The following is a 27,961-nucleotide window of genomic DNA, read 5'->3' on the forward strand; positions in this document are numbered from 1 at the left end:
TCAGACTGTATTTTGGAGCCTACATTTAGGCCTTTAGTTTTTAACCCACGTTTCCTAACTGGGGTTAGTACTTGGTGAGCAAACTAAACACAAGCATTTGAACAAATTTTGGGGGAGGGGGAGTATTTGACATTTGTTGCTTTTAAAAGTGTTGAAGTAGTTTAAGAAATTATTTTAAAGCATTTAAGTCATCTTTACGGTATTTCCTTATGCTATTAGTGATTTAATTTTTTGTTTTTATTCTCTGTTACATGGTGGGGATGGGCACCATAATCTTTTCATGGCTAAGGTACTTAAAAAGTCTTGACTGCACCCAAAGACATGACATTGTTATTTTGGACAAGAAGCCCTGGGCCACTTCATTTTTTTTGTATGATGTACATTTCTCTTGCTTATGCTGAAATCAAAGTTATATGTTTATATCTAGAGACTTCTTTTTGAACATGAAATTAATCCTCTCTTAGCAATAGAGCTACAAGAGTCTTATCTCAACTGTAGCAAAAACTGTTGCAGACCAAAGAAGAGTAAATCGTTAATTTAGGGTTTAGACCAAATTTTATTTCCAGTAATTAAAAAACTGTCAATTTTAGAAAATGTGTGACTGGATTGTAATCTTTTGCAATTAACATTCAAAGTTAATTGCTATATTATTTTGTGTCTATACATTCCTTGGGCTATGAACTTTTGGATTTCCCAGTCTCAGTCATTTGCCTAATGCTGGAGTGGTTGCTGTCCAAGGAAAATAAAGCAATCTAGAAGCTGGATTTTGCCTCTAAATCAGCTTGAAGTGGATACCTCATTTTGGAATTCGGGAAGGCAGTAGGTTTGTGGGGAGCTCTCTCCTAGCTGGAAATATAATGAAGAAATATTAAATCCTAGGACACTTTTTGCTAATTTTATGATGAAAACTTCTAAAGCATTTCAGGTCTCATTAACCAGAGCTTCCTTATCTGGCATGACCTTACTTTTCTTTTTTTGTAAAATCTGTAGTGTGCTTGTGCTTTTTTGTGGGTTAGTTTTTATAAGTAGTCTGGCAAAACCTCTGGGAACCATTAAGATCATATATTGGGTGAATGCCAAATAAGCCACCTTATATCCTTCCTGGAACAAAGATGGAACTAAGTAAATAATTGAATAAATGAAATAAGGAGGATCTGTTAACTATAGCAATATACTTATCTTGCATTTAAGAAGTTCTTTATTTTATTTTACATATACATATATATATTAGATTCCATCTATAAGGAAGGTATTTACCTTTCTCTGTCTAACTTGTTTTACTTTAGCTCAGTGCCCTTGAAGTCCATTCATGTTGTCACAGATGGCATGATTTTTGTTCTTTTTAATGGCTGAATAATATTCCACTGTATGTATATACTGCATACATACCACAGTTTATCTTTTCATCTGTCATTGGAAACTTGCGTTGTTTCTGTATTCTGACTATTGTAAATAATGCTGAAGTGAATATGAGGGTGCATATATCTTTTTGAATTAGTATTCTTATTTTCTTTGGATAAATGTTCAGATGTGGAATTGCTGGATTATATAGTAGTTCTAGGTTTTTTGTTTTGTTTTGTTTTTTCAGTCAGTTCCATTCTCTTTTCCATGATGGCTGCCCCAATTTACGTTCTCACCAACAGAGCACAAGTATTCCCTTCTCTCCACATCCTCACCAACACTTGTTATTTTTAGTCTTTTTGATAATAGCCATTCTAACAGGTATGATGTGATATCTCATTGTGGTTTGGGCTTGCATTTCCCTCATGATTAATGAGGTAGAGCTTATTTGTATGTACGTTTTGGCCATCTGTACGTCTTCTTTGGAAAGCATGTATTCAGATCTTCTGCCCACTTTAAAATCAGATGGTTTCATCTTTTACTATTGTGTTGTATGAATTCTTTAGATATTTTGGAGATAAGCCCCTTATCAAATACATGATTTATAAATATTTTCTCTCATTCAGCAGTTTGCCTTTTCATTCTATTGATGATTTCTTTTGCTATGCAGAAGCTCTCTAGTTTTATGTAGTCCTGCTTGTTTATTTTTGCTTTTGGTGTCAGATTTAAAAAAACAATGCCAAGATCTATGCCAAGGAGATTTTCGTCTGTGTTTCTTCCTGAAGTTTTATGGTTTCAGGTCTTATGTTCAAGTCTTTAATCCATTTTGGGTTAATTTTTGAGTACAGTGTAAGATAGTGGTCCAGTTTCATTCTTTTGCATGTGGCTGGTCAGTTTTCCCAACATCATTTTTTGAAAAGACTGTCATTTCCCCATTGTATATTCTTGGCTCCTTTGTTATAAATTAATTGACCATATATGTATAGGTTTATTTCTGGACTCTCTAACAATATTACTAATTCTATTCCATGAGCACAGACTATTTTGTGATTAATTTGTGCATTCTTCACTTTCTTTCACTGATGTCTTGTAGTTTGCAATACACAGTTCTTTCACTCCTAGATTGAGTTTATTTCTAGATATTTTATTCTTTTTAATGTAATTGTAGATGTTTCTTATTTCTTAATTTCTTTTTCTGATAGGTCATTATTAATGTATAGAAATGCAACAGATTTTTTAATATTGATTTTATGTCCTGCAGCTTTACTGAATTCATTTATTAGTTCTAACAGTTTTCTGATGGAGTCTTTTTTCAAATACTTTTTTCGCATCCACTGAGATGATCAAAACTTTTTTTATTCTTCCTTTGTTAATGTGGTGTTTCATGTTGACTGATTTGTGGTTATTGAGCCATCCTTGCATCCTTGGAATAAGTCCTACTTGATCATGGTGTATGATACTTTTTATGTATTGTTGAATTTGCCTTGCTAATATTTGTTGTGGATTTTTGCATCTATGTACATCAGGGATTTTGGCCTATATTCCTTTTTTCTTGTGGCATCCTTATTTGATTTTGGTACCAGTTTAATACTGACCTCATAACATAAGTTTGAACGAATTCCCTCCTTTTGACTTTTTGGAAGAGTTTGAGAAACATTGGTATTGATTCTTCTTTGAGAGTTTGATAGGTTAACAGCATTCAGGTAGGAATGCTGATCATGATAGATTTGATTTTCTACAGATTCTACTCTGGTATCTTGCTTGGGGGTTGCACTTGAAATCTATACCTGTGAAGTTTTCTGCTGTTCATCTAGATCTGCGTGTGTGGGATGCTGGGCTGTACCTTGGGTGGTCCATCACCTTGCTCCTCAAAGCTGGGCTGATTGCCCCAATGTTGTATGGATTTTTAGGAAGAGCTGATAGTCCTGCCTGTCCTGTTTTCCAATCTAGATTCTTGCAGGCATCTCCTGACAAAGGTACTTAATGATAGCTCTGGTGAAAATTTCTAAACATAAAATACATGTCCAAAATTTTTTTCTCTGATAAAGCAGCCTGGTCCTGGACTTTGGTTTTTTTGGGAGGTTTTTGATTACTGAGTATTCTTACTAGTAATTGATTTGTTCAGATTTTCTGTTTCATAATGATTCAGTCTTGATAGGTTGTATGTTTCTAGGATTTTATTTCTTCCAGGTTGTTCAATTTGTTGAAGTATAATGGTTCACAGTAATCTCTTATGATCCTTTGTATTTGTGTCATATCAGTTATAATGTCTCTTCTTTCATTTCTGATTTCATTTATTTCATTTATTTAAGCTGTCTTTCTTTTTCTCAAGATAAAGGTTTGTCAATTTTGTATTTTCAAAGAAACAGCTCTTAATTTTATTGATCATTTCTATTACCATTTTATTTATTGTCTATTTCATTTTTTTCTGCTCTAGTCTTTGTTTTTTCCTTCCTTCTACCAACTTTGGATTTCATTTTTTCCTTTTTCTATTTCCTTGAGGTGTAAATTTAGGCTGTTTATTTTAGATTTTTCTTATTTCTTGAGACAGATATTTGTCACTGTAACTTTCCTCTTAGAACTGCTTTTGCTGCATCCCTGAAGTTTGGAGTGTTCCATTTCCATTTTCCTTTGTCTTAAGGTAGTTTTTTATTTCTCTTTGGATTTCTTCTTTGACCCATAGTAGTATCTACTAAGTATAATAATGTGCTGACCTTGCATTTAAGAAATTCTTTCAATCATAATCATGTTGAGGTTGATCTTTCCCCCACCTATTTGGTAGATACTGAAATTGAAGCTACCAGAGGGTTGCCATGAAAATAATGAAAACCAACCAAATAATTATCAAGAAAAGTAGTTTAACACATGCAGTTGTAGTTATCTGCAGGGACCACTAGGGCCCATATTTGCTTGACTTCTCACTTTGTTTTTGTCAAAACTTAGATTTTGGGACAAACAGTACTCCCTTATAGTTACAGAAATAATACAACATTTTTCTTTGCTATTTGCACATGAAGGCAGGTACACTCACATGGGCCCTGAGTAACCTCATAGAGTATGTTTTATCTTAGATTGTGGTGTTTAGGGTCAAAGAAAGGAGAAAATTTACTCTTATAGAAAAATCGTAGCCCATTCACTCCTCAGTTGATAAGTTCATACACACTCAATTCTCATATCCTCATTTATTGTATCCACCAGAATCAAGATGTTTTTTATGGGGGGGAAATGCACTATTTTGTGACACTTAGAAGTAATTCTAAACTTTGGCACTAGACGATATGCAACAGTCTATAAACAGGCTTTCTATTCAAAAAGTATAAATCGAAAGACAGTAAAAGGATTGGTTAACTGTAGTAAGACCAGATATCATAGGTAAAGCTTTTAAGTAATTTGAGATTGAGGTCCATGTGAGTCAGTGCAAAAATCAAAGGATTTTTTTTCCCTGACAGATTTTGTTTCAGAGACATTTTTCTACTTTCTCCTCTAACTTTTTTTTTTTTAAAGGCATCACATTCAGTAAAGTTCTTAAATGTTCCAATTTAGGATAGAACTCAGAATAAAGGAGGAGAGGATAAGGAATGTGTTCTTTTTGTTTTGTTTTGTTTTAGCAAATTCGTTTAAAAAAGGCAGAAAGGCACATAGTCAGCTCCTTATTTTTACAGGCTATGTTATGGGAACTTGTGTATAAGTCATTCCTCAGAAGTTGAGCTCCCTCAATAAAAAATGTTAAAAAAAAAAAAAAAAAGAAGCTGATCTCCATAGCTGTTGGCACCATGCCCAGCCTCTACAATGGATGCAGCCTGATTACTTGTAATATTAATTTTGAGGAAAAAAGACAATTTGGGAATATTTTATAAGGTCATGAAAAAAGCAGATTTTTCTGTAAAGCCCCAATTATCCACCCTGTTAGGCAAAAACAAAAAAAACAAAAAACCCTAATTGAGTGCCAACATGTTGCTGAGTTCTGAATTAAATATTACCTTCCAGGAGACAGGGTATGGGCTGAGTCACCTCTGTGTGAGTGGAGACAGCCACTTGTCCTATACCCCTCCACACTGAGAACAGTAACGAGCCCTGGAAAAGCTGTCTATAGAATTTTTGGCCACAGATATTTAATGGGCTTCTATTCTGTGCACGGCGCTATGACTAGCTCTGGAAGATTAAAAAGTGAATTGCACATGAAACTTGTTCCTCCCACAGTTCCTGTCCATAAGTCCACAGTGTTTTATAATATCATGAAAACTAAATATTACTTAGTGCTACAACTCAGGTATCATGGGAGTTCAAAGTCGTGAAAGACTGTTTCCAACCATTGTAGAGAATGTGGTGAAATGGAAAGGACGTGAACTTTGAAATTAAAATAATTAAAATTTCCTCCTGAATCAAGGTTCCAAGTTTACAATGCTCATGAAGGCCATGGGGAACGTGACCAACTTCTCTGGACCTCAGCATAATCAGTTTTATCTGCACCAGTCGTTAAGTGTCAGACAGCAGAGTGTACCTGGCAAGTGGCAGGTGCTTGGTAAAAGGGAATGCTTTTTCATCCTACTTTCTCTTCCAGCTGGGTGTTCAAGAAGACTTCCTGCAGGAAGTATCATTTGATGTGTGTCCAAATAGAAATGTGTTGAATTTTTACATTGCTTAAAAACTTAAGATGACATAAACAAAGTTACATAGCAAAATAAGGTGCATAAGAATAGAATGTTAGAGATTATATAAAAGAGGAAAAAGAAATATTTTCAGATCTCATGGTGGAATAGAATTGTTTTTAGGTAGTCATTTTTTTCCTAAGCCTCTTGGCATCACAGGAAATGTGGAATGAAATTTTATTACATAGTTTCTAATAGTCATGCGAGAAAGAGTACAAATGTATCCTTAGAGATTGCATTTCCCCTGATAACACTTGATATCTTAGTTCCTTGTATTCACATTGTATAAATATTTTTCCCACTTGCCTTTTCTTAGTGTTCCTTCTTTTTGAAGCTACCAACTTGTCTTTCTCCATTGAAAATTTTCTTTGTCCCTTACCTTTCCTGGCCCTCTCCACATGTCTGCCTTACTCTATTAACTCATTCCTAGCTACTTATTTCTTACTTAAAAAAAAAATTAATCTTTTGCTCCTCACTCAGACAACCCCCTTCAACCAAGTGTCCCAACTCCCTCTTCTTTTTCATGCCATGGCATAAAAGACTCAAATTTCTCTTTAACTTTCCCTGCACCTGGGCGTCCATCCCCACTTGAAATGATTTTCATTAAATTCACTTTGTATGACCTGAGTCCAGTGGTTCTTTTTCATTCTATTCCTGTTTCCACATTCTTGAGTATTTATTTGATTCTGTTGACCATGCTCTACTTAAAACTTTGTCCCTGCTTAATTTTTTTTTTTTAAGTTTGTTGTGATAAGAACGCTTAGCATGAGATCTGCCTTCTTAGGAAGTTTTTAAGTGACTCTAGGTACAACTTTGAACAATAGATCTCTAGAACTCACTCATCTTGATTAACTGAAAATTTTTGCCTGTTGATTAGCAACTTCCCATTTCCGCTTTGCCCCAGCCCCTTGCAACCACCATTCCACTCTGATTCTGCAATACTGGCTGTTTTAGGGACCTTAGGTAGGTGGAATCATGCAGCATTTGTTTTCCTGTGACTGGTTTATTTCACTTCACATAGTGTTCTCCAGATTCATTCATGTTGTTGCATGTTGCAAATGTTCCTTTTTTACAACAGGCCAAACAGTATTTTATTGTATGTCTATACCATACCTTTGTCCATTCATCTGTGGACGGGCTTTTTGGCTGTTTCCACATCTTGGCTATTATGAATAGTGCTGCAATGAATATGGGGTTGCAGATATCTCTTTGAGATCCTGATTTCAATTCTTTTAGGTAAATTAGAGAAATACTTAGAAGTGGGATTGCTGGATCTATTTTTAGCTTTTTGAGTAACCACCATCCTGTTTTTCATAGTGGCTGCACCATTTTGCATTCAAGCCAACAGTGTGCAAGGATTCCAGTTTCTCCACATTCTCCACAGCACTGGTTGTCCTTTTCTTTCTTTCTTTCTTCCTTCTTTCCTTCCTTCCTTCCATTTCTTCCCCCCCCCCCCCCCCCGCTTCTCACTTGCTTGCTTGCTTTCTCTCTTTCTTTTTTGATAATAACGATCCTGACAGGTGAGAAGTGATACTCATTTTGATTCTGATTTGCATTTCCTTACAATTAGTGATGTTGAGCTTTTGTTCATAGGCCTGTTGGCCATTTGTAAAAGTCTATTCAAGTCTATAGCCCATTTAAAACCAGGTGATTAGTTGTCTCTGTTTTGTTTTGCTTTCAAGTTGTAGGATTTTCTTACATATTTTGGAGGCTAACCCCTTACCAGTCTTTTGGTTTGCAGTTATTTTCCTGTATTCCGTAGGTTGCCATTTCGCTCTGTTGATTGTTTCCTTTGCAGTGCAGAAGCCATTTAGTTTGATATAGTTCCACTTGTTTATTTTTTACTTTTGCTGCCTGTGCTTTTGAAAGCAGGGCCCTTTCCTGGTAATCCAGGAACCGTAATGTTTTCTTTTAGTTGCTTATTAACCAGATTTCTGTCTCTAGTTCTCTGTGTGTTTTCAGTCCTCCCTGTGACTTTTAAGTTCATTCGCCTTTTGTTGTTCCTAGATACAGACCTTTGGGACAGATCTCTCTCCTAATATTTCATGTGCCCAAGTAGTCTTTGGACATGTTTTCCATGTGTCCCATGGATAACATCTCCAATTCCTTTTCTTTTCTACCAGACTTTATCTCTGTGTTAGATATCTTGGGATCTCCACCAGCATCTCCCCAGACACCTTGGCTAGAGTAGCTCACGAGACCTTTCTCAGAAGCCCTCTTTCTCATCCTCTACCTGTTCACTCATCTTCTCCTTTTAAGGCTCTGTTGAATCCATCCCAGCTGCCCGTTCCCATCTGGAACCCTTATTTGGACTCTGCACATTATATCTTGCCTCAAACTGTGCAAAAACCTTACAATTGCCTCTGTTCTCCCCTTACTTTGTCTTTCTCTAAGCCTGTGTATGAATACACTTCATACAATACAAGTCTGACTTTGGTTAAAACTCCTGATGATCTACTACTTATACAGCCATATTCTGTGTCATGGCTTTAAATGCTGTTTGATATCAGATACCAAGAACTATTCCAGGCATCTTATCTTAGAGATGGACCTCTCTACCTGTACTGTGACTGTTGCTGTATGTCTGATTACAGCTTATGCATCATTACAGCTCACTAGCCTCCATCTTGTCTTCTATTGGCTCTTCTCTTGAGGTTCACGTGCTCTGCATTTGTACAGGTCAGGGACCCACTCTGTACACACTCACGAGTGCAGTTTAAACCTAGTAAATACTCTCGTTTCACAAAGCTGTGAGAGCAAGGACTAGTTCTTGGGCTATAGTTGGTTATTCAAACTGTTGTTTTTCCTGTTTCTAACTTTACAACTGCATTGCATGATCTTCTGGTATCTGAAATGATATCATCGTAAAATAACATAGAGTCCAAGTGGAAATTTAATATATTGTTGTAGGCACTCAATTCATCCTGCACGTAATTCCAGAAAACTTTTAAGAGTCCTTATACCTAAATAGGTTGCAATCATTACATTTTAGAAGGCATCACTATCACGTAGTTTTCTTCCTTTGTGTCTAAGTTCCCCACAGGGAGGGTTCAAGTCTCCCCATGAAAAGAGGTCTCCTTCATAACTAGCCTCAGTTAGGCTGTGACTGTACCCGCTGCCCTGAGCAGTTTTGTGCCAGCTCTTTCCCTCCAGTATCTCAGGTTCCTCTTACCATGACTGCCTGCATCTGAAGTTTCCTCTCAATTTAAATTCTTTTCCTTCTCCACATTTACAAGATTGGCTTTTGCAGCATATGGCTACAATTTAATAATGCAAAGCATTTTCCTCTTCACAGCTGGAAAGCTGGGATTGTTCTGTATCACAGAGAGAGTGGACTTGCTCCAGGCTAGTTAAAATCACTGAACTCTGCAGAAGCTGGGCATGCTGGATATATTGTCCTGTACAAAGGCACCCAGGGGACCCCAACTTGCATATTAGAGCAACATGCTTGGAAAGGGGGATCAATTCTGTATATTGCAAGCAGACTAAAATACTAAGTAGTTAGATATATGTCTGGCTACCTAGATTTTTCTTCTGTTCCTACCTTGTGAGATTGAAGAATGTCATTTAAAGTTACTAGGCATATCAACTCGTCTCATTTCTTTTTTTTTTATGCACCTTTAAAAAACACCAAGGTATCAGTTTGAGCAAGTACTTTTGTGGAGTAATCTGACTCTTGTTGGCTTTTACATAACAATGTCATTGATGGTCGAAGAATTTAAGAAAAAAACCAGGTTTTGATTTTCAGAGTCATTGTACATCTTTTTGGATCTTTTGACTTATACCCTGGTCTTCAGGGACCTTGCAACTTTCATTTCATTTTATATAATTGAACTAGGGGCACACTCCTGTTTGCACTGAAATATTTCTAATTCTTGACTCCAACAGAGATATCCCCACCTCTGTTCCACACCTGAGCATATTCATTTCCCCAAGGCATTCAGGAGGGAGCACACAGGAAAACCACTTGACTTTCAGATTTGATCTTACCATCATTAAAATAATCATGTGCACTTGTTAATGACATGAAACAAACAGTGACTTGATGTATTTTTGACATATATACATTGTGTGGTTCTATTTATATGATGTGTCTGGAATAGGCAAATCCATAAAGACACGGGTTTGGAGGTGTTGGGGGAAATGGGTACATGACTGCTAGTGGGTATGTGGTTTCTTTTTAAGGCGATGAAAATGCTCTGGAATTAGATGTTGGTGATGGGTGCACAACTTTCTGAATATACTGCAAACCACTAAATTGTACACCTTAAAATGGTATGTGAATTATAGCTCATAAAGTTGTCATTTTTAAATTTTTTTAAGTGCTTGTGCGCCATCAGAAGAAAAGGTCTGGAACTCAAGGCTAGGATAGAGGTTTTGGGGGAGGGGTTGTAACCTGGGGATCAGAGAACTCAGAAGATCAAGAAAGAGGCTTGAAGGGAAGTCACATGGCAAGTGGTATTCGTGTACATACGCATTTCTGAGCTGCATTGGGTCTCAGCAGAGCCCCTTACTCTGGTAAGGTACCAATGACAGGTGGCATGATCTATTATGACATACTGGCTCCACTGTTTATTTTACAGTACTTTTTAAAATGTAGTGGATTTTTAGTTTCAAAATTTGGTGTTTTGGATTGCAGTCATTTTCTGAATTAAACTCCTTTCAAGGAGAACAATGTTTTCTAAATATGTGAGCAAAGAATAGAAGATGATCCTCTTCATCAGGACGCAATAGAGCATTCTGCTATTTTGTACTTGATATGTCCCAGTTGGTACCCAGAAATAACTCCCATGAATTACACTGCTGTACGTAATGTTGACTAGTGAACAATGGAGCATCTATGCATTTTTGAGAGAGCATGTATATTTTAAAGACAGGCAGAGAGATGAGGAAAGGCCACTGACGAGGTTACCCCTATAACAGATGAGAAAGGCAAAATAGCTTTTTAAGTGCTGAATATTAATGTATTGTTTTAAGAAATATTGACATTCTGTTCTTTTAACTAGAGCCCCTAGATTATTTTAATCATCTTCCTAATCTCTGTAACTGGTATTTTTGCCTTGGGTCTTAAAATCTGTGTGTGTGTGTGTGTGTGTGTGAGAGAGAGAGAGAGAGAGAGCGAGAGAGAGAGAGAGCGAGAGAGAGAGAGAGAGCGAGAGAGAGCTCCATTATAAGTCCCTGGGGATCTCCATAATGTACAAATTTGATGATTTCAATTCCCCTTCTTATCAATTTCAAAGTTTCCCACTGTAGGCTAAGATCTTTGCACGGCATCTCATGCAGCCCCCCATGATGCCTTCTCCATTTCCCTTCCACTGCCCACACGGACCTTGCATCCAGCCTGAGCCTTAGCCGTGCGGCTCTCCCGTGTGTCTTTATTGATGTTGTTTTTTCTGCCTAGAACACCTGTACTCCCTTGCCACCACCTCAGCAAGACTTCTCCAGACCCTCTCTGCAGCAGAGCTTTACAGTAATAGCACTTTTATCACAACTTGTCAGCTTCCCTTAGTGGATTCTGAACACCCTCAGGGAAGGATTGTATACTTGTAAACCCAGTATTTAAGGCAGTGCCTGGCCAGAGTCAGTGTTCAGCAGTGTTCAAGATTTATGAAGTGGAGGCTTAGACCAACAACAGGCTAAATAAATTGTAACCTGTGCTTGAGGTTACCTCCCCATCCCTGGATCTTGACCTAAGCCAGGAAGAGCAGTGTGTTTCATAGAGACAGCTGCGGTAGGCTGCTTCTGCCCTGTAGGTACACCGCACACTGCCGTGACTGCTGGGGAGATGTCGTGAACTCCTAACCTGTGTAGCATGGTCTGCTGACGACTTTTATAGGGACGTGTCAGAATGAGAATTGTAGCGTTCCAACATGATCACCAATCCAGAACACCAGTCTCAGATGGACCCAGTCTCTCTTCTCCCAGTGTGATACATTGTAGAGAAGGCCTGTTGGCTGTTCTTATGCTTTTGTTTAGCAAGTGTACCAAGGTGTTGCTAGCATTTACATGATCATGAATGCGGAAACAGGTAAGACAGCTTTCCAGAAGTTGCACAAATTGCATGACTAATAGGAGTCATTATCTTCAAAAAATTGTTCTGATTACATTGAATATTTCTTATGCATTTGTGATTCTGTTTTGTGATGCAGAAATATTGTCACTTTCTAAAAATTTGGAATGAATCCACTATTTATAGATCAAGGAGGCAATGTATGTACTTTTTTTTCCCTTTATTAAGGTATAATTGACATACAATGAATTGCATATCTACCTATCTATTATACATAATGTATATTTATTGTATCTTTTATATATACATATATATAAAGGGAATAAACCCTTATCAGATATCCTTAACCATATATTTATGTGTCTATTTCTGGTTCATCTCATTGATATATATGTCTGTCTTTTGCCAATACCAAAGTGTCTTCTTGATTATGTAACTTTATAATAAGCATTTATAATAAGTTTTAAAAATTATTTTAGGTCCTTTGTATATTCACATAAAAAAGATCAGCTTGTCAAATTCTACCAAAAAAAAAAAGTCTGCTAGAATTTTGATTGGAAGTCATGAGATTTAAAGCTGAGTCTTTTTAGGCATTCAGCAAAATAATTATCATTAGCTATCTAACATAAAGTCCACCTTTCTGGCTTAATTTCTCATTCAGATTCTCCCAACTAACTCTTCACTAAAACTTCTCTGTGATAGGTAAACTGTGAAAAGTTTTTTCTCAGCACATTAAAGCTGAGATTGAAGGAGAACCTATTATTAGAATCTTGGAGGCTTATCCCTTAACTGTATGACCAGTGTAGTTAGATTGAATCTAAAATGTAGCAGTTTCCCCGTCTTTTATCTCATAAAAGATAGCAGTGGTGGTTCATAGAGAAACTGTAGACGTTGAAGTTTGATTCTACCCCATTGGCATCCCCCAGGTTCAGAGATTTTTCTATATCAATTTAAAAGGCTATAAACCCAGAGAGCAACAGGGTTGGGAAGTGGAGTAGAGAGAAGGAGTGAAGAGTCTGGGAAGACATCGAGGAGTCTGAGTCTATTTCCTAATAGAAATCCTGCAAAAATTCTCCAGTCTGGGCTGGAGTCTAACTCCTTAGCACCACAGACGAGGTCCTTTGTACACTTGGTCCCATCTGCCCTTCCAGAACCATGCATTACAGAAAGTGAGGGTTTTTGCGCACTACTTGGTAGGATCTCACATATCTAGGGGTGAGATGAGAAGAGCCCATCACTTTATAGTAGAGGTTCATTAGATGAAGGACCAGGAGTCATTGGACGTTGGTTAGAACTGGAACGTTGACTAACACTGTTACTAGTCCTACGACTACTGCCTTTGCCGAGAAGCATTTATTGACCCCCACCCCAAGCACCTCATATGCACCTTCTTATTTAACCTTCACCTCAAATCTGTGAGTTCAGTATAACTATTATTATTCCCATTTTGCAGATGGGAATTGGGGGATTAGAGAATTTGAGTGTTTATTCAGAATCATTATTTAAAAAGGAACAAGGCTGGGAATTGAACTGAGGTGGAGTTTAAAGTGCTTAGCACAGAGCCTGGCATGTAACACTCAATAAATGATAGCCACTATTATACTATTATCATCATTTTTATGGTTATTATTATTTTTTATTTATGTTAAGTAATTTAATCAAAGTTATCTAGCTAGTAAATAAGAGAAGAATTCAGTCCCAATTAAGTCAATTCCAGCACCCTCAATTTCAAACTAAAAAAAAAAAAAAAAACCAAAAACTTTTTGAGGTCAAACCCTACATTTACACAGGCTACCCTGTAAGTAAAAAGAAAGCAAGCAACTTTGCCCTCGGTGAGAAAATACTTAAGAACAAGGGAAAGGGACCATCATTAAGATCCAGAGGAACATATCTTTGAAAATGAAGAACTAGAAGAAAATTTCAGAGAAAACAGTTTGTTTACTTAGGAGAAGGGCCTTCCATGAAAAATGAACAGATTAAAGAATAACTTCAATGGACAGAGTTTCATGTGAGTTAAGGAAAACTAGCAAGGAAACTAAGACTGCTTTCATACAGTCAAAAATCTGGATTGAGAGAATGAGACAGAACTGGTATTGTGGAAATGATCACTGATCTAGAGGGAAAACTTGAGATATTTGCTCCAAAAGCGGAAGAAAAGAGCAGAGAGGTTAAAATGGTGAGAAGAAGATTTATGATGGGAGAATAGAAAATTGAGCATTAATTTAGGTATCCTTGGTGAGAAGTCAGAACATTAGGGGAGAAATAGAATCAAGGGCAAGTGAAGAAAACTTTATGAACTAAAAATGATCTAAATATGCCCAGTAAAAAGGGCTAAAATACCCAGTCAATAGTAATAGTATCTAAATATGTCTTGTTGCAATTTTTATATTTAATGGGTGAAAAGGGGAAATCTTGTAGTCTTCCTGGAGGAAAAAGAGTTACCTGCATTTTTTAAAAGTGTTCAAGGAGTTTTATCTCTAGTCAAAGGCAATAGAAATATATTCTTTATTATCTGTGGTTTCAGAAAATAAGAGTTTCTCATTATCTCTGTAAAAAAAAAAAATTTATTTAAAAACCTGTTCCAACTGACAGAGTGATGCCCCAAAATAAAATTTAGGAATAGGAAAGTCCTCAGATACATACTGGTAGTTATAAGTAAAGGTATAGATACAGGCTAATAATGAGAATAGTGATCACTTAGAAAGTTCTGCCAAAGTAATTACTGTGAGTAAGATTATAGATACAAATTCCAATGTACAAAGTAGCTCTTGAATATATACATATATGGAAACATGAATTTAGTAACAATTATCTAGGTCCCAAATTCCAGATCATGTTGGTTTTTTTTTTTTTTCATGGTGGTATAAAATATATGTAATGTGAAATTTACCGTCTTAATCATTTTACGTGTGTAGTTCAGTGGTGTTAATTTTATTCATGTTGTTGCACAATCTCTGGAACTTTTTCATTTTGCAGAACTTCCCATTAAATAACAACTCCCTATTCCACCCTGCCCACCCTGGCAACCACCGTTCTCCCTTTTCCCTTTGAGTCTGGCTATTCTAGATGCCTCCTCGAAGTGAAATCATGCAGTATTTGCCTTTTTGTGACTGATTTATTTACAGGTTGTATTTTTAATGACTGAGAAGGGGAGGAGGCTTGAGGAGGTTAGGTAACTTGAGATGGCAGACATTTTCTTCCTTTAGGATAATTTGTTTGGGGTTTTCCTGAAGAGTCTTTATTGTTTGCTTTTATCTTTATTTCTGCTTAGATTTGTTGTTAGGGAAGCCTGCTTCTCTTCTCGGTGTCAAGTCCATTTTCAGCCTCAATAATATGATCATGTGTTGGGTTTTTTTGTTTGTTTCCATTTTTTTGTTTTTGTTTTTTCTCTATCATATTGATAGATTTTCTGGTAAGGAACTGCACACTCATTGGTGGAATAAACCCTAATGATAATGGTGTATTATTCTTTTGATAACATTGTTATATTCAGTTTGAATATGTGAATATATGCAATTTTATTTAGTGTTTTTGAAGTGGCATCTAAATGTGTGCTTGATCTTTGGTTGGTTGTTTGCTAGCTTTGTTTTGATAAGGGTCATTGCAAGTTTACTTGTTAAGTTTTGCTGGCCTAATAAAGGCTTATGAGAGAGAGGCTTCTTCAAAAGGTAACTTGTCATCATTTTTCTATTGCCTGGGAGAGTGTAAATAGCTGGAATCTGAAGGCTGAATAAAGGGTAGATAAAATCCAGCTGTGCACCCAACTACCCTGGTGCCATTTTTAAAGGTGGTTTTTAAAATACCTTTTTATGCTGTTCTGTCATTTTCAAACTTTAAGGTGCCTATGAGTCATCTGCAGAACTTGTTAAGCTGCAGGTTCTGATTTCAGAGGTCTAGGGGGAGCCTGAGCTTTGGCATTTCTGACAAACTCCCAGGTTATGCCAATGCTGTTGGTTCTGGGACCACATTTTGAATAGAAGGAGGCTAGCATAGTGGTTCCCAAACTTTCCTGCATATTGGAATGGCCTGGAAAACTTAGAACATCCTCATGTCTAGGTTATATCCATACCCATGAAATCAGAATAGCTGTGGATGGAAGCTAAGCATAAATTGTTTTTCAAGAACCCCAGGTGGTTCCAATGATCAGCAAATTTGGGGGACCACTGCATTAGGTAATTGGCCTGTTCAGGTTCCACTTTGCTCAGTTTTGGTTACTTTTATTTTAGTAAGTAATTGCCCAGTTAAGCTTTCAAAGATGTGGTCAATAAGTTGCATGTGTTCATCTCTCATAATTCTTTTAATGCATTTGGTTTCTATGGTTATGTCTCCCTTCTATTCTTGTACTTGTGTATTTCTGCTTTTTCTTTTTTTCCTTAATAAGGCTTGCAAATGATTTTCCTGTTTTGCTTCTCATTTCAGAGAATCATCTTTTCTTTTATTGTTTTAAATATTTCTCTTTTTTCCATATGATTAACTTCAGCTTTTATCTTTAATTCTCTTTTTAATTTTTCTTGGATTGCTTTGCTGTTCTTTCTCTTATCTCATGGTAAATAATGGTTTCTCTTTTCATTGTTTTCTAGATAGTTTTTATAATTTTTCTGTTGATTTTCTGTATGATTCATGGCTTATCTTCTTAATATTCAGGTAGTTCAGAAACTTGGTCCCTTTTTTGTTTTTTAACTTTTACTTTTATTAGCAAAAGATGAGACAGAATGACCTGAAAAATTCTCTACTTTAAGAATTTGTTAATGTTTTCTTTTTGGTCAAGGACATAATTGGTTTTTATAAAGTTTCTGTGGATATACTAACAAAGTGAAGTTTGTATTTGAATTGTATAAAATTAGCCTTTGTCTAATAATCATGTTTAATTCTAAAAGAGATGTATTCAGAAATTTCACTGTAATTGTATTTTTATCAATTTTAAATTTTAATTTTAATAATTTTTGTTTTATGCATTTCTCTACAATATTGTTTGGTACACATGAGTTTTATTATTTATTTTCTTCATTAATTGTGCACTTTATTCATTCATAATGTTTTTTTACCTGGTTATTGTAATTCTTCTTAAATTCCATCTTAACCATTGCTAGTTGATTATGCTTTCTTTTTGTTTGAATTTTCCCAACTTCTCTGCCTACCATTTTATTTTCAACTTTTTGTTCTTTTTATCATTTTATCTCAAGTGTGTTGCTTAAAAAGAGCTGGATTTTATTTGCTTGAGTTGAACTCGTGCTTTCTTTATGGGACAATTCAATCCACTTACATTGGTTGTAATGACGAATATACTTGATTTTATTCCTCCTATTTTACTTTATATTATTTATTTTTACCTCATATGTCCTTACTTTGTCTGTTGTGATTAAGTTCCTATTCATTGTATTTTGTTTTCTCTCTGTTAATTTGAGAGTTCTACCTTTTCTTTCCTTGCTCCTAAAATGAAGTCTCTCTCTTATTATTATTTGAAAATAATATATAGCTTTCATACTGACTCATAGGTGCTAGGATTATCATCTGTGTTTTAGAGAGGAGAAATAAGAGGCATGGGAAAGCTGCTTAACTTGCCTTGAGTTTACATAGTAAGTGGCAGAGCTGACTTTTTAAGTATGGTTTAACATAATTTAATGTACTTATGTTAATTATAGTATATTTTAATATAATATTATAAACTTTAATTTTACTATAATTTCAGTATAACTTTATTATACTGTAAAAATAAACATAGCCCACTTGTAAACCATGAAGTATCTGTGCTAAGAAATTTAAAATCTGGAAGAGTTGATTTTCTTGAAAAATATATAATAAAATTATCTCAAGACCAGAAAACAGGAGTAAATTTTGTGAAAGACTCATAGTTGTCTAAGAATCTTCTCTGAACCAGATTCTGGGAAGATGATTTTACTAGTGTGTTTTTCCAAACTTTCAACTTTTCATATTTTTTTCATAAAAAATGACTCATCTGGACCATTTAATGAAGCATGCATATATACCCCTGGTATGAAAACTTGGCAAATAAAATACAAAAATTCCCACAGATGTATTCCAACTACATACACAGAGTTTGGAAGAAACTGTTAGTAAACCAATACAGCAGTAAATTAAAAGAGATACCGTCCGTGGACCAAAAAAGATAATTTAATCTAAGATTTCAGTAATATGTAACACCAATCAATGCTGTAAGTAAAAAAAAAAAAAAAAAAAAAGGATAATCTCTGCAGTGCCAAAAAAGCATTTAGTAATATTCAGCAACCATTCTAACCAGAAAACCTTAAAACAAAACAAAACAAAACTCTGAGAAAACTAGAAAAAAGTGAATATGTCAAAAGAGAAAAAAAATCAAGCATCAATTAATAGCCAAAATTATCATTAACTCTGGAAATAACCTCATTAATATCAGGAATAAAATATTCCTGCTAGCACTATTTCTATTTTACATATATTTGAATGTTCTCTTCAAAGTAATAATGCATATGTATCTGAAAAAAAATACAACCGTATTTTAGTTTAGTAAATGAAAATTACAACGTTAGTGTAATGGTATCTTTTCTCTCTCAACTTGCCACAATTAAAAACAAATCCTATTAATATGACTAACATGTGATTCTGGCAGCAGAGTGGTGACACAGACACGCTCGTGGTCTGCCGGAGGGAGTATAAATTGGCAAAATCCTTTATGGAAAGCAGCTTGACAGTTTTTACCAAGAGCTCTAAAAGAGTTTATGTCCTTTGACCCAGTAATTCCACTTCTGGGAACTCCAGCCTAAGGAAATCATAAGAATTGCTGACAGAGATTTGTGTGCGAGGATGTTAATGACAGTGCTGTTTATAATATTTTTAAAAATGGGAAATAACCTAAAATGCCAAACAATAGGAGAATGGTCAAATAAAGTATGATACAGCCATGTGGTATAATACGGTACATGCATGAAAGTCATGCTTTTGAAAAACTGTTTAATCCAAAGGGGAATATACCTTGTTAATTAGAAAAAAGAAGATCAAATTTATTTAAATTTGGTATCAGTTTTATAGAGATTCATATTCACATGTATGATATATATATGTAGGAACAAGTTTAATGGACTGAAAGGAAATACTAAAAAATATAAATACTATATTGATAGAGTGCTGTCAGAGTGTGTTAAAGTCAGAAAAGTTCTGACTTCTCTGCCAAATTACTTAAATCACCATCAGGGATTTACATTTCACACTGAAGGACAAACTTACTTCTAAATTAGTACCAAAATGTTAGCCATAGCTACCAGCTGAGGTTCACTTCCTGTGCATAGAATCACTGTTTTTGCAGTGGACAGGTCAGATCAGCTGAGGAACTGAGGACAGAGCCCTGGCTTGTAACACTGCTACCAGAAAATCACCAGTGGGTTGAGTTTTGGTAGCTGAAGTTATATGAAGATTGACAAAGAGCTAGTATGGAATAATCTTATCTTCTCCCCTTTTGCACCCATAAACAAAAGGATTTAGGCAACTTTTACACTCAGTTGTAGGAAATGAAAATTGGGACCAAAGAGCTGGAACGTGCCTGGGAGAGACCGGGTGCTCTCTCCTTTCTCCAAACGAGCGGTGCAGGGAGACAGCCATGTGCGAAAGCGGACTCTGAGGGATGCACTGGGCTTCTGAGGTGCTCTTATCCAGTTTCCTACCCAAAGTGAGAATTCTTAAGTCTACTGGGGGTCTTTACACCCACTGGGAAACCTCCTATGCCTGCAGACACACTTGTGAGCATTATGTGAATTAATGCTTTCAGAGCTCTTAGGGCAGTAGCTTGGCATGTGTGGATTATCAGTACCTTTGCAAGATTTCACATTCCTTTCTAGGAGTTTTCTTATTGGATGACGAATCTGTTTACGGAGCCAAAAAAACAGTTCCTAGAACTATGCAGAATAAGTCTAATCTACCATCTACACTAATAGTCCTTCAAATACTTGAAGGCAGCCTTCATGAATTTAATAACTGCTTTCTGTGGCTTTTTTTTAATTTCAAAAATAGAACACAGTAGACCATAAAAATGAGCGTTATCAGTCTTCCTTTGGATTTTCTGTGTAAATGTTGTTTAACATTCAAATGGTGCTGATTATAATTTGAGATATTAACAGTTAGATATGCCATTGTGTGCCTCTGTTATTGTTTGTAAAGGAGGTTAAACACTATATTAACTTCTGAGTAGTGATTTATTGTTGCTTTTGTTAGCGAAAAATAAAAAAGTAAAATAATGTAATTTGATACTCCCTTTGAGAATTTTCAGTTAGCAGAGGTCTTTATTTCCTACTCAATTTTATTTTTTAAAAAGCATACATGTAGTGTAAATACAGCATCACATAAATGCTAAGTTGTTCTTTGCTTCCTGGCTTAAGCTGTTGTGTAATATTGCTCTGTAACCATTAAGCAGCTGCTCTGTCTCAGAGATGGTCATATTTCCTTTGGGAAATATGGAAGGGAATTTACTGTATGAATGTCTCCAAATTGCTTTAAGATCTCTGGCCTTTGTATCAGCTGTTTAGATTCACAGCGGTCTAGGTAACATGTGAAAACCCATGCTTTTGGAAGGCCTTGGCCACCTGGAGGTTACAGATGAGGTGTGCTAACAGCAAGAACCTGCATTTTGCTGAGTTTACCCTCTGTACTGTATAGCAGGGCTCCTGGCCCCCTGCATGATCCTCTTCAGTTATTTTGCCAGAGCCTTTATGTACTATCTCTTGTGTGCTTGTGAAAAGCGCTGTTAGCTCTCCGAGCGCCGTGTCACCCATGTTTCTTCTCTTGAGCCTGCCTTGTCTTGGTTGTAATGACCGTGCATTGTAAAAGCTGTGCAAAGATGCATTAAGGTGGCTGCATCTGCTTCTGGTGCTTCTCCCAGGCTGCCACGTTGCCCGATTCCCACCCACCTCCACTCCCAGGAGGTCATTGTCAGTCGGCATTACTCCTTGCCCTTTTACTGAAGTCTCACTGTGCTCCGTGCTGGAGCGGAGCCTGGCGGTACCTTTGGTGCTGCGTTTTGGCTAGTGGGTGTGAAAGCAGTTCTGACCTATTTCCAACGACTTTCATAGTTTTAGTAAAATAACTCAGTTTTCCTTGTAGATCCAGGTTCCTTAGAACTTGGGGAATTAGAGGTAGGGAGTGGAGAAACACCCTGCTATCTTCCGAACTGCCTTCCCTTCTCTGTGAGATGGTCATTGTATTTGTCCACTCTATTCCTGCTGGGAGCGTTAGCTTCAGGTGACTCTTATGTTCCACTCCTAACAGGACTGACACCACTGCGTCTTAATGGGCATGACTCGGGCATGACTGGGAAGCAGATGGGGTCCTGACTGCTCATTAGAGTAATATGGAAACGAACTTCCAACAATATCTGTACATGAAATGTTATTGTGTATTATACGTGATGTAATTTATATAGATATATGTAAGTGTTAACTATTCACTCACTCATTCATCAATTTAGAGATTTTTTTTACCTCTTTAAACACTTCTAGTTCCTTGCTAGTTATTTTGTACTAAATGCCTAAAGTTGTAAGTTACTACACAACAGAGCCAGAGATAAAATCTGACTGGAATCATTACACTTTCCCATTCTACCCAAAAGCCTAAATAAACTACTCGGCAAATGAGCTCCAGGAAGTAACAAGGGTCAGTGTAGTTATCTTTCAATCTCAAGCTACCTATGTCACATTGTTATAAAATGATTAAGGTTCATTTGTAACCATGTTTCCAAAAGATGAATTTTAAAATTCTGTTCTGCCAGCTTTTAGTCATTACTGTGTACGTGGGCTCACCGAGTTAGTTGTTAAGGACACTGTAGAGATGAGCAAAACTCAGTCACTCCCCCAAATAAGATGAAACACAAGGCTTGAAAACAATCATCTTGGGAAGCTTGAATGTGCAAAGTGGTGTAAGCACAAACTAGGTGCTGTGTGAATACAGAAGGAAGAGATTATTTATGGCTGGCTCAGGGGTCAGGAGAGGAGGGTAGAGGAGTGGATTGTGGAGCGGATGGTGGTTGAGCTGGAAATTGAAGGATGGAAAGTCAAGCGGGTGGAGAGAGGGCCCTACTGCCCAGAGGCAGCTGCATGAGAAAGAAGAGGGCAGACCTTTACAGAGTTCACTTGGGTAAGGGCAGGGAATCTTGTCTGATTGGTTAAGTACACAAGCTGTACATAAGGTCTCCGTATTTAATGTATTTGCCATATATAAAATAAAGTATAATTTATTACACTTTAAAACAAAAGCAACTGAAATCTTTATATACAATGATAACCTACTGTGGTTCAGAAAATTAAAAGTATCTTTTTCTCCAACTACACAAAGAGAGTCAGTGTCCTTTTTTGTCTCAATGGCTTTTAGCACTTTGTACAATGCTAGCTACCTGGAATTTTCTCAGTAATCGCTGAAATGAATGCAACCTGCTGAAAAAAAATAATTGCTCAAGATGTAGGCGTTTCTTAAAATAGAGGTGCATCAGATGGGGACATTTTGTTATTCTCTTAAAATATATATCTTATATATCTTTTTCAGAGTAATGACTTCATATGAGACCTGAGTTTTATCACCCACTAAGATTTCATAATTTCTTCTCATTCTTTCCTTCTGTTTCTAAAGAAGGTGGATGGATGGATAGAAAACAGTGTTCGCACACACACAGCTCCTCCATTCACAATAATGAAGCATATATGCTAATTTAATGATTTTCTGTCTTTTCCTATGTCTGGTTAAAAGTGGTGTAGTGACTTTCATTCTGATAAAACTTTAAAAGAAAGATTTACAAATAACTTGAGACTGGATCCCACTATGCACAATTCAGTATACGGGTGATTGCTGGCTTCACAGGCCATTCCTAACTTATTGGTAACATTTAATCGGTGCCTACTCTGGGTTTTATTTTTATCTCATTTATTATTCGTAACAACTCTGTAAGGTAGGTAATTTCATTATCTCTAATTTATAAATGAGAACTTTGAGGCACAAAGAGTCTAATGTCCCAAGATTATTATCATTATTAATTATGATTATTAATTATTATAATTAGTTATTCCAGAATTTCACACTGGCAAACTGTAGCACACAGTCAAACCCCGGTTCTTTGACTTGAGTGTGCCACGCTGCTAAACCACCCATGGTTCACATCCCTGCACTGAATCTCATCCCTTGATCAGCCCTAAAACTTTATGTAACATCCAATCAGATTGCCAGTTCTTGGAATTTAGAGTATTTTTTCCTGGAAGTATTTTAATCCTGAGGATTTTCACACTTTCATTGTCTCCCTGGGGCAGCAGAGAGTGGCCGTACCCATCCTCCCTAAGGTGTTCTCTCCCTCCTCCCCCTCACCGCACCTCCTTTGCACGGATGAGAACCTGGGGATGTGACAGGTGTTTGTGAGTCTCCATCTCTGGTCCTGCACTTTGCCAGACCAGCTACCAAACATGTCTGCCTTACTCAGATCCCGACTTGTGGGCTGCAGCCACCGCGGACCCTGTACCTAGATGTCACAGAAGGGTCAGGAGGCATTCCTAGAGATCTGGATTCAGCTCCATTTGCTAGAAAAAAAATGTTCTTGAAATGAAGGGAGCCCCAGTGGCAGCAAGGGCGAGAAAGCAGTGAAGCCATGCAAGGTATATTAAAGGTGCACAGAAACAGGCCTGTGCGAAGTGTTTGCTGGGTGTACAAGTTCTGCTTTTGTGTGGTTCATGACGGGAACAGGAGTGGGAGTGCTGGTAACAGCAACTCACTTTTCGTTAATCAGGGAAGGATTTGTGAAAGAACAGTGGTTTCAAGAGATCTTTGAAGTATTTCCAACAAGGTGCTAATTGTGGTTGTGGTTTTCCTTCTCCTTTCTTTTTTTTTTTTTAATGGGTGGACTTTAGTCTACCAGGTGCTACGGAGCTCAGGGCCCCTGAACCTTCCTTCCCTGTGCGTGGGCCGTGGCAGATAAAACCATACCCATTGCCCGGGACATTTTGAAAGTTAAAAAATTTTTTTCCAAAGAGATTATTTAGCATCTAAACTTTAAACTTTTGTTTAAACAGACACAGTTTGCATTCATACGAGTTTTACTTTTGCATGTCTTTGATGTAAGCATACTTGATTTTTGTTCTAACCTTTGGTTTAAAACACTTGAACAAATTCTAGTGTTTAATCATTTATTTGCTTCCTGCTTATGTTAATCTTTTTCCTCTTGATGTTTATTTTCAGGATACCTTGAGGATAGTTTTGTAAAATCTGGAGTCTTCAATGTATCAGAACTTGTGAGGGTCTCCAGAAGTAAGTAAACTGTTATTTATCCCATTATACAGTATGATTTAAAATATTTTCTATTTTGAACCTGAAATACAGTATAAAGAGAACTGTGTATTAGGAGAATTTGAGTTTTAAAATCTCCGACCTTTTGATGAAATCGTAAGTGAATAGATTTGGTCTGATTTCCTAAAATATTTGCATTTTTAAATCACCAAAACATTTTGTAGTACAAAAATAATTTGGAGTTTGTTCTGATCGCTGTTACTGGTATTCATTTAATTCACTGTTCTCTCTGTGACCATAGATGGTCATTTATATCAAAGGAAGTGTGATTAATTAAATGTACTCAGTGTTGTTATGATAACCCACATAAGTTTCCTGTAGATAAGTGCTTTTTCATTTTGCTCGCATTTTGCTGGGGGCATGGAGATGTACAGGATATACACACTAACATGCAGAGTGTGGAGCGATGCAGAAATTAACTTTGCAGATTGCAGTTGGATATAGATAGAAAGCATTGTTATCCAAAACAATATCCAATTGTTTTAACTGGCCACCTCACCTGAGACACCACTCTTGGCAGGCTCGATGAGAATTTTCTTGGGTAAGTTCACCTGGCCAGCTAACTCACCAGGCAAGGGGGACGTTTCCTTGATCCACTCCTTTGTTTATCACTGTGTATGCAGATGTATGTCACATGCATTTCTCTTCTTACTGATGATGCCAAAATGCTCTCTTCTCTGATTCAGCTTGTTTGTGTGCCTCTGAAGGGTGTATTTTCACCTGACATTTGGAGAGAGTGTCACAGTGTGAAGTGATGTTACTCCGGTGACATAGGGGCACTCTGGTCCCTGTCTGAGTTGTGGTTTTTCCCTTGGGTCAAATTCAGAGGTCGTGAACAAGAATTGTGATGATCCAAACAGAGCAAACCAGAATGAGTTACTGAGGGTAAGCGTAGGTGGGGCTTTTAGCATGGTGTTCAGTGAAGTAATCTCCAAAGTGGTAGGTGACTGTGTCTTTTGAACTGTAGTTTCTCAATAGGCTCAGATTTCCAAAGTGGCTGGTGCCAATAGCATGTGTCTCAGAGAGCTCTGTAAGTGAACTCCGAAGACCTTAAAGAACTTACTCTTTCTGACATAATTCTGCAGTGGGTAAATATGTGCCCCAGAAACTTCAGTCGTGGGTCTGTTGACTGGGGGGCCACATGGGAGGCCACAGACTGGTATCCCAGGTCCCTGTAGCTGCAGGGTTCCTATTGGCTGGGCAAGAGGATTCTGATGGTCTACCTCACTGACCAAGGCGATGAGTCTGAATGTGTTTTACCCAATCAATATGTGTGGTGCAAAAGCCTTCGGTATTTGAACTTTTGTGTTTATTTCTGATTTGGAAAAGAATGTGCCTGACTTACTAACGCTTGATGGCATCGTGTAAAAAAGGAGATATTTGAAGATACACATGTCTGCACACACGTGTTTCTGTGTGTGTGTGTGTGTGTGTGTGTGTGTGTGTGTGTGTGTTTCCCCCACACTACTCTTTGGCACAGAGGCTATGCTGCTACAGTAATGAGGCATTATAAAATTATTTGTTTAAATGTGTATTTTACAAAGTTTTATGATACATTTTCATCATTCTTAAGAGAAGGACAGTAGAGTCATCTGCCAGAAAATATGACTAGTTCCTCATTCTGGGTAACATTATGCCAGTTTCTATAGAGGGAGAGCCACATGAGAACTTTAAAAGCCCCGTTGGTATTCTGAGAAATCTGAACTTGAAATATAAAACAGAGATTTAAAAATGCCTTCCTGTAACAGTTCACAAATGAGGTAAATTTAACATACATCGTTCATTCTTTCTTAATTCATACTGTCACCTCTTAGAGGTTTTTAAGTTATCTGTTACAACAAACATTACTGATTTGTAATTAGTACATTAATTATCCATACTCATTCATTAGCTGATTTATTCAGCAAACATGTATTTTCTAGCCCATCTGTAAGTAGGTGTCTCTGAAATGTTCAAGAAGTTATTCTCCTAAGTGTTCTAATATATCCACATTATAATCTTATTTACACAATTGAGCTTCGTTGTTTATGAAATAAGGATTTGCTAAATAAACATGAACTTCAGCACCACCCCCTTGCTGTATATCACAAATTCTGACTTCTTGAGGGTTTATGGTATGTTAATGGTTTCTGTCCTCTGGGGTTTTACTATCGTATGACCCTCTAATGTGTGTGTTGACTTTAGCTAATGAAGCTATTCAGTTTTAGGATAGCAATCTTTCTGTTGAATGATATTATCTCCATCTGAAAAGTTGATTTAGGATCAGCTTTTGGAGTGAGGAGAACAATAAGAGAGATTAAGGGTTGGCCTCTAACCCTTAGAATCTGAGGCTCTTCTGAGCTCGTTTCTAAGAGGATATTGGCGGCCTCTTAAACATGATTTGCAGCCTTCAGGCTTCTAGCTGCTCTCCGGGAGAGGTGCTAATGCTGATCTTTGCATCTGATGTAAGTTTTTCCAGAGGCTTTTAAACAGGGGTATCTGCCTGGGACTGGCTGTTCTCATACACTTTGTCATTGCATCAGTTTGGTGTATGTGCTGTTTTAGCATTTGGCCATGTTTACTATTAATCTACTTTTGTTTCTATGATCTCTCATTTAGTGTCAAAATGCACAGTGAATTTTACACTGCTCATGTATACACCTGTAGACAAATTGTGTTTGTTTTTGTTTTGCTTTGATTTTTTGCTGAAGCAATGACTAAATTTTCCATCTTGTTTCCCCCGGTTTTATTGAGATGTATTTGACATATTTAAGGTGTAGAGTTTAAGGTGTAGGGTATAATGACTTGACTGACATATATGATGAAATGGTGACCACAGTTAAGTTTACTTAACATCCATCATCTCACATAGATAGAAAAAAAGAAGTGAAAAATGTTTTTTTCCTTGTGATAAGATCTCTAAGGATCTACTTTCTTAAAAACTTTCCTATATTTCATACAACATTGTTAACTGTAGTCATCATGTTGTACATTATATCCCCAATACCTACTATTCCTATAACTGGAAGTTTGTACTTTTTGACCACCTGCCTCCAGGTCCCCCTCCCCCAGCTTCCACCTCTGGTAACCACAAATCTGATCTCTTCTTCTGTGAGTTTGGTTGTTTGTTTGTTTGTTTAGATTCTACAGATAAGTGAGATCATGCAGTATTTGTAGACAAATTGTTTTTATTGCTTTCTCAATACTTTAGAATAATCCTTCTGCAGCAAAATTTGGGAAAAAAAATTTCCAAAGATTTTAAATGATCATTTTACTATAAATTATACTTAGTGTGTTTATGGTCAAGCAATCTGTGTTAACTATGAAGCCACATGTTTATTAAATTAAAACTATAAATCTTTGCCGGAATGTTGCTTGAGCTTAATAAATTGTAAATAGTTGATAAAAGATACAACATGTAAGTTTCCTGTTGGTGACTCAGTTCTTTGAATTGTATCTATTACTGCTGTGGGAAGCCAAACAGATTGCTTACTTTCACTGAGCCCCTCAAATGCCTCCTTCTAGCACATACCCTGCTTTCCAATGTCACATAGAACATGGTTCTAATAATAAACTTTAAAGCATGTGGTTACTGTGGGATTTCTTACCTTGCATTTTTTTGACATCTGGTGTACCTCAAGCCACAAGAAGCTGCTACATTTTAACCGTCCAAAGAACT

General features: G+C 36.7%; 1 protein-coding gene across 6 annotated transcripts in view; it reads left to right on the plus strand.

Annotated features, from left to right (window-relative positions):
* The window catches only part of NFIB (nuclear factor I B), a 228,190-nt gene that overhangs the window by 133,024 nt on the left and 67,205 nt on the right, over nucleotides 1–27,961 (plus strand). For all 6 annotated transcript variants that reach the window (XM_010972696.3, XM_010972697.3, XM_010972698.3 and 3 more), the window contains exon 4: nucleotides 24,196–24,264. In XM_010972696.3, the coding sequence (XP_010970998.2) occupies nucleotides 24,196–24,264 (69 nt within the window). The remainder of the gene's footprint in view (nucleotides 1–24,195; nucleotides 24,265–27,961) is intronic.

This window comes from Camelus bactrianus, chromosome 4 (assembly GCF_048773025.1).
Source record: "Camelus bactrianus isolate YW-2024 breed Bactrian camel chromosome 4, ASM4877302v1, whole genome shotgun sequence".
Lineage (NCBI taxonomy): Eukaryota > Metazoa > Chordata > Mammalia > Artiodactyla > Camelidae > Camelus > Camelus bactrianus.